This window comes from Pleuronectes platessa, chromosome 8 (assembly GCF_947347685.1).
Source record: "Pleuronectes platessa chromosome 8, fPlePla1.1, whole genome shotgun sequence".
Classification (NCBI taxonomy): Eukaryota; Metazoa; Chordata; class Actinopteri; order Pleuronectiformes; family Pleuronectidae; genus Pleuronectes; species Pleuronectes platessa.
The window spans coordinates 20,400,223-20,408,203 of record NC_070633.1 but is presented as its reverse complement, the minus strand read 5'-3'; the positions used below and the strand labels follow the sequence as shown (position 1 = coordinate 20,408,203).

General features: G+C 41.2%; 1 protein-coding gene across 3 annotated transcripts in view; it reads right to left on the bottom strand.

The window, feature by feature from the left end:
• Positions 1-2,755: 2,755 nt before the first annotated feature.
• The window catches only part of fgf13a (fibroblast growth factor 13a), a 44,214-nt gene continuing 38,988 nt past the window's right edge, over positions 2,756-7,981 (bottom strand). For all 3 annotated transcript variants that reach the window (XM_053429012.1, XM_053429011.1, XM_053429010.1), the window contains exons 4-5: positions 5,875-6,073; positions 2,756-2,892 (exon numbers count right to left, since the gene is read on the bottom strand). In XM_053429012.1, the coding sequence (XP_053284987.1) occupies positions 2,756-2,892; positions 5,875-6,073 (336 nt within the window). The remainder of the gene's footprint in view (positions 2,893-5,874; positions 6,074-7,981) is intronic.

The following is a 7,981-nucleotide window of genomic DNA, read 5'->3' as shown; positions in this document are numbered from 1 at the left end:
ACTGTGGTTTATACAATCAGGGCAAATTGATCATCAGCAAAGTCCCTCATTAAAGATGACAGAGAAGGTGAGGAAGAGGGCTGACCTTATTAACAAAGCCTGATAGTTTAACACAATGTCATGCCATCATTCAGATCTCTTTCTCCCAGCTTCTTTTAGCTGTGACAGACTGGCCAGGTAATTACCGCCTCCTGTCATGTCCTCCCCGCACGCATGAAGATCCTATAGCGCAGAACGGTTCCAATTGAACCCATCAAATAGGAGTGTTGTTTTTTTTGTACTTTGCTAATTAGGTAAAGACATGTTTGTTGCTGCAGCCTACAGCCTGCAGTTCTCCTCACTGGGAAGGAATCCGACATTTTTAGCTTCTGTGTTTGTTCACAATGTCTTTCTTTGGGAAGAGAATATTTAAAATATCTTTACTAAAACCAATCTCAAGGGTGACCTCTTTGAGATGTCGCTGAGCCAAGGCAACCATCATGTAGATGCAGGGAAAAACCACAGCAGTTGATGCAATATCCAGGCATTCTACCCTTTAGCTATTCAAATCCAGAAGAGATTGATTTATTAGATAGAATGAGCCCTGTAAGCCTGTGCACCAGCCTCAACTCTGAGATAATTAAGGTTATATCCCACCTCGATATGTTGGCATCTACAGATCGAAAAAGATGCCGGGTATGAGTGTATGTTCAGGAGTTTCCTCTAGAGAGAAAATAGAATGCAGCGTAGATGATTCACCGCTCTACACCACCAATTATTGCAGATCTTGCCAACTAACATCTACTTCCCAAAACCAAGTCTCCAATATAATTTTGAGGTCTGTGGTGCATCTGAAAAGGCCAAAGAAGACACTCTGACACATTTTAAAAGTATATCTTAATATAAACATTTTATTCAGTGCATTTTTGTGTATACAACAAATAATAAACAACTGGAAGTTATCAGACAGCCCCAACAGCCCGCCTGTATATGTTGTTTCATCAGATTTAGCCTGGTAGCTTGGAACACATGATCCAACATGGGTTAATACACATAGCCTACATCATGCAGCTCTAGACCAGAATTTCCCTGCCTTCTCCCATGCAACAGATAGGTTCACCTAATACAAACCACCTCCGGAGGAAACCAAGAAAAGAAAACCTCCCAGAAGCTTGTACCAGAAAGAAGTTATGTAGCTGAAGGGAAGAGTACATAGCCCATAAAAAGGGTCCTTTTTGTACACAATTGTGTTTGTACATGCCCTGTGCAAGAAAGGGAAGATGTTCATTTTAGTTTTTAGTTTTTTTTATCTTCATTTTTTTCACTTTTACAAATATGACGTGTCCTATAAAATGTTAAGCCACCTAAAAGTCCACAGTATTCATTTTTTTTTAATATAGAAAATATTGTCACCACAATAAGATACTCAAACACATACAAGCATCCTGGGAGGGGGCTTGTTGAACCATATTCCTATGGTGAACTGTATCAGTCAAGAGAAGTCGACAAAAAAGGATGGCGGGGCGGGTTGAAGCATGACACAAGCACAGAGGGGGGGGGGGGAAACAGATCACGAGGACAAAAGACGGGGACATTGTGGACATAGAGGTAACAGAGGGAATGGGGACACAGATTAATCGTTTAAGACCGCGGCCATTGAGCACATCAGCAAAAAGCACGACATCAAGCACGCTGCCAACTTTTAAGTGTTTAAAATCACTTCCTCTTTTTTTTTTTAACCATTGTTCCTTTTTGCCCCACAAAATCTTTGCTTCCTTTCGTTAAAAATGTACAGTGAAAATAAAATTCCAGCTTGGCCTTTATCCTGACTTAGTTTTCAGTGGCTTAAAGGGACACTCTTACGTTCTGTCTTTGGTTTGCTGGAATTTCTTTCAATGATCCAACGGTGACAAAAAATACAAATACTGAACAATGGTAAGGGGAGAGAACAACAGGGGACAAAGACAAAAACCAGTTATCAAATAAAAAGCTCTCGGCTAATTCAGAAAATTAGCAAATAAACAAGGTGCAGCTGTGGTGTCTCTGGAAAAAAAAAACTGCAAGAGAGCCACTCTGCCCCTTTTTATATTTCAGGTCAGCTGAACATAGGCTTCGTTTTCCCATGCTAGAGAGCTCAGTCTCGGAGCGTGTGCACTAGGATGCAGGAGAGCTACCGTCTGGCTGGCCACAGTCCCCAGCAACTCCAGGCTGTGCCACGCCGGGGAGTTTATACGCTTTGTATTCACAGAAGCAGGGAAGAGACAGAGATCAGGGCTTGTACTGTACCACTGCAGCCTTTGTACACCAGCACCATTACTGGTTGCCCTGAATGCCTACACGTCTAACTTCCTGTCCCTGTCTGACAGACGCACAAGTGCTTGGTGTCTTAATGACCTAAGAAAAGTTATTGTCCACGTGAGAAATTAAGACAAAACATCGTGAGATAAACATGAGCTAACTGGTATGCAATCATCACCAAAAGAGTGATCAAGATAATAAATGATCTCAAGGCCCAAAAGAAAAGTTTACTATTGTTTTCAAAGTCCAGAATGGTTTATGTGCCTTTTTAAGTTTCATAAATATTGATAGTATTTTTGAGACAGAAACCATGGTTGACAAGTTTTTTTTTAATATATAGATGGTGTGTGGGTTTTTGTGTGTTGTTTGTTGTAACTAGTCCTGAACCGCTGATCGGTGAGAGAAGTCTGCTTGGAGTCACGCTCTGCTGGAGGTAAGGTTTCATGGTTCGGCCACAGGCCTGGATTCGGCGACTGGGCTACGTGGACTCGTGCTGGCTCACGGCTTTGCCCCCGTTGAGTACGGCCGAGGCGCTCCGACTCTTAGTGGGCGTGCCACTGCCTGAGCGGGAGAACTCTGTCAAGTCATGGAGGGATGGTTCTCTGTACATTGCCACTGTGGAAACAGAGAAATGTGAATCAGACAGACAGGCAAACCATAACAATAACAAGAACTGTGGTAATGAAGTGGTCATCTACTTTGGTTATTAGAGAAGGTCCTGCCATGGTATAATTTAGTTTTACCTATAGTTCCCTTCAATCTGCTGAATCAAGAGATCCCAGCAGATCTACTTGGTGCTGAAGTGAAAAAAAATTGTCCTACATTTTACAGCAGGGCATTATAAATTCAGGAGTTGCTAGTGCTTTGCTGTGTATGCAGCGCTGGTCCAATCTGCATCTCAGCAGTTGCTTTTTGGAAGAAATATCAGTAATCTGAGGTTCAGAGTCTTTGGTTTCAGGAGGTTGTCAACATCCTTCTGCCTAGAATGCTATTTGATGTTCCTTCCTCAGGGACTCTGTGGCTGAAACAGCAAACAGAGTCTTTTAGACACTTCACTTAGCCAAGCATTTTCTCCTGAGCTGCAACCCAAAGACCGTCCTCGTGTCTACAAATCAATCAATGGCACGGTACACTGGGAGAATGCTGGTGATTGGTTACAGTCTTGTAAGTGAGAGTGTTGCAAAGCTGCGATGGTTGGGGACTGATCCCAGGGTCAAGGTATCACCTCCACAGCAACTACTATTCATTTGTATAAATAATCCCCAGCAACAACCAGCCATCTAGTATTTTTCACATTCCTCCAAACTGGTCTCATTGTGCTGTCTGAGAAAGACACCACTTAACAGGATACATACTTTCCTGAGCTCTTTGTGTCTTGCATCAAGACTTTCTGGAAGAATCGTAAGAGGATTTTCATGTTTTTGTTTGACTGACGTGAGCTGAACTTGCTCCGTCCAGAGGAAGACAGAACGAGACGCTGTGGGCTCAGACTCATAGACTGGAACCAGAGGAGCAGTGAGTAATGGCTGCAGGCTATGCCACTACCAATGCAGAGACAGCTTCTTAATTGGTGCCCTGTAGCACCAGTGACTCTGAATCTTTATGAGCTGCTGGAACAAATTCTCCTTTATTTCTCATCCTCTCTCTCTTTGCCTAACAAAGTGCATTACAAACAACTTGCCTCAAACTTGACTTACATCTTTGAGTGTAACAGTAAACACATCTATTTCATAAATGTTCTCTTTTGCAGTTGGACCTCAAATACTATATGTCTGCCTTTGGATAAAATACATACAAGGAAGTTGAGGGCAAGGTTTTCTGCTGTCTGTTAGAATGAACGTGTCATCAAACCTATATCTATCTTTTTTATTCTCTTTCTCAGTTTGCTCTCAGCATAAAGTGAGGCAATTACTCTTTAGCTGTTGGTCCTAAGTGTGTTTGAGAACCCCTGGACTGCCTGTTAAATGAACATGAAAAGCTATTATAGTGTTCTCGCAGGGCAGATGGATTCTTAATCAGATGCTGGCTGGAGGGGCTCCACCGAAGATGCAAGAAGGGGCAGCGTTACGTTGACAAATAGAAGAAAATGAGAATTGAATTCACTAGTGAAATCGATGCTATGATAATATACAAGCGAAGCCACTCAGGTAGTTACAGATGTATTAAATCTACAACCTCTACTGTCTTTGCTGTGAAGATGTATCTGGCAAGTCTTTAAATAGATGTTTTTTGGAATGTTATCCATTTAAAATAAAAAAAAAAAAAGCATCTTTACAGAGGAGCATGTTTGCCAAAATTCAACCTTACCACAAAGTTATATAATACTGTACTGTTTTGTAAATCATAAGAATATCCAGATGCATCTCTAGTCAAAATTCATTTTTTTTATTTTTCATGAGATATCTAAACGCAGGATTAATTAAAATGTGTATTCAACAAATTAAATTGTGGTAAGAATACCTTTAAAACACCAAATGATTTCTACTTTGACCATGTTACCTAATTGAGTATATTCTGTATCTGATTTTTCATCAAACTAATAGGTTTAAGTATCCAACCAAGATTTCTAGTAGGCATGTCATGCAAGGCACACACAAAAGAACACAGAGACACTATAAAAAGAGCCTCATGTCACAGATCCAAACTGTATTGAACAATCAGCTATCTAAAAAAAATGCCCTATTTTTCGTCATGGAGTATTTTGCACTTGAAGCCTTTCATTTCTTACCTAGCAACAGAAGGAAGAAAATCTCTTATATTATCCCACTGAAGGGAAAACGCCAAAAATGTGTCGACAGGTAAATCTGTTTCTTTTTGATGATGAAAGTCGTCTTTAGAAGCATTTCTTCATCGCTCCACCCTGTTTTCTTTCCAGCGGTACTATCACACACATGTTTTAGGTGGAAACGGTTCTCTTTGGCTTCACTGATTAGAGAATAAATCCTTCTATTATTCACAGCATTTAAATACATTGTTCCGGCTGCTTCTCGTCACACATGATTGCCCGGGTCTGATTCTGCTCTGTATCTGGAGCGGAGTGAGACCAGCTAGAGGAAACCACTGATTACATATACACCAGGATCTGAAGGAGACTGCTCAATGGCAGAGAGTCAACTAGAAAACAGCTCATTTAGCCTTTATTTGATCAATGTCCACATCGAAAATTTTGACTTTTAAGCATAAAAAAACCGGTCCTCAGAAACTGGCTCTTATTGGGGAAAAATACCCTTTTGCCAGAGAGACAAGTGACATTGGTGATTAATCCAAAAAAACATTCTTAAAAAAGATAATGTAGCTGCGGAAACTTTATCCCTGAGGCCTTGGATATCACTCTTCTCAAGTTGCCAGTATTCCTGCATATCTGCTTGCTGGATGGTCGGATAGCTTCAGAAACACAATCCTGGCTACAATTTCACCATAAAACGACAAGTCACACCCCCTTCATACTTTGATCGGTCAGCTGTTCAAAGCTGAAAAATGAGCCAGAATGTGAACTTCTCTCTTAAGACATTTTTTTCTTCATGCACCACAGTAAAGAAAAAAGAACACACATATCTTAGGACGATTGAGTGTGCACGAGAATTTGGACAGGCTTACCCTTTAGAGGTTTGGGAAGGAAGTGGGCTGCTGGCTTGTTTTTCTTGACGTGGTTCCCCTTCATGATTTCTCCCTCCTTGTTCAGACCGAGGTACCAGCCCCTGCCCGACTGCTGCTGCCGGTATATCATGGAGGAGTATGTCACATAATAGTTCTCGAACACTGACTCCTTGAATTTGCACTCTGGCGTAAAGTGTTCCTGGGGGAAAGGGAGAAGCAGATCCAGTGTATAGTAGTTGTTGAACAGCAATTCACGAGATATCACAGGTCTCTGACATCATGTTATGAAGAGAAACAGCCGTTCATTACTTGAGAGGGCAACTTAATAACGATACATTGCTCTGCACGTCCAGCGCACGCTCGCGCACATAAAGGGCAGGGGGGCCATCTCACGATGCAATTCCTGCTATAAGAGTTTAGTCCCTTGAGAATTTTCCAAATCTATTCATTCCATTTACCATGGTGAATAATGCAGCACATTATAGCATAGATAACAGCAATATGACAGATACAGAGGAGCATTAATAAAACATGCAGGCCAGATGAAGAGTACATTCTCATTTAGTTCCTGGCTGTTAATTATGCATTCGCAGTTCATCATCTTTCAGAGTGTTATCCACAGTATTTATGAATATGTAGGACGTGATCATTTATTGTGGGCATTTTACTGACTGTAACACGCAATACCTGTATGGTACTGACCTTTTAAATCACATTATCGAAATGCCGTCACTAAGTGGCTTTCATAGTTTTATATATGATCTTTGTGCACCCTGGTAGTGCACAGAAGTTTCTCCACCTGTGTTTGGTTGTTATTAGGGTACTTTGCTAATCTTTTTATTCATGAACATAATTATAAAAAACTTTTTAGAGAGTTGACTTTGCTGTTCCATACCAGACTCTGTGCTGTGTAAGTGTTCAATGCTTCTCTCTGTTTGGTTTAGATCCCATATAGGATTTTTGCTATTAATTCTACAATAGTGTGGCTGGGGTTTATTTCCCCCGAGGTATGGTTTTGTGTGTGTGTGTGTGGACAGTCCCAACTTGGGACTGTGCACGCACACTTGTGTATATATATGTGTACGTCCTTGGGTGTGCAAGTGTGTGTGGGTGTTTGTCCAATTTGTCCAATTTGCAGAGCTGCTTGGGCAGCGGGTCTGCATAACAGTCTAATCCGTAAGAATACAATTCCCTTGGAGAGAGACAGAGACCGAGGAACAGTGTATAAGGGAGAGGGAGCTAGAAACAGTTGAGGTTGGGGAGCGCTAACTTTTTTTTTTGCCATAACTTTCTTCTAAAGACACTGTGTCTGCAATTAAAAAATACAGTATATGCAGGCACCATCATGACAAACCATTTCACACAGTTGAAATAACCAGTGGGTCTACCGATTACAACGTGAGCTAAGACGGATGAATGTCTCTTTCAGATTGAACGTGTATCCAGGATCAGTCCTACCACAGCAAAAATAACACATCACTCCGCTGGGTGTCAATGGTGAGTGAGGATGTGTCCACGGGCAAAACACTCCCTGTGAGCGCATGACAAACAACATGCCACTAACAGACTGGGAGTCATCCATAACAGCCACCCTTTTTTTTATTTTTTCATTTACTCTTCATGTGCAGCGCTAAGAGGACTTCACAAGGCGGAATGAGGTTCATGTCTGGTGATGATGTCCTTTGATCTATTGTCGAAATGCACAATACAGTGCAGATAAAACCTTCAAAAGCCATGTGATGTAAAACAGTGAACAAAAATGGCCCTGACAATGTTCACTTGTTGAACTGGTTTAAAGGGCAACCTTGTATACACACATATTGTCACACCCAATCACAGAGCCCATTCAAAACACGAACCCGAGACCTACTTGCATTAACAGACCAGTTGACCATCGTTAATCATCCTCTCACACTGATCTAGAACCAGAAACAAATTATCTCTTGCCTTGAGGAGTATAGGTTGTTATTGTGTCAAATGTATATATATTTTAAAACAATGCTGATATGATTTTTCTGTTTATTGATTGCTTTCTGTACTGGCTGTAGCAAGGGCAGTCCATTAAAGTGTAAGAGGACAAAATCCAAAGTCCTTACTCTGCAAAATG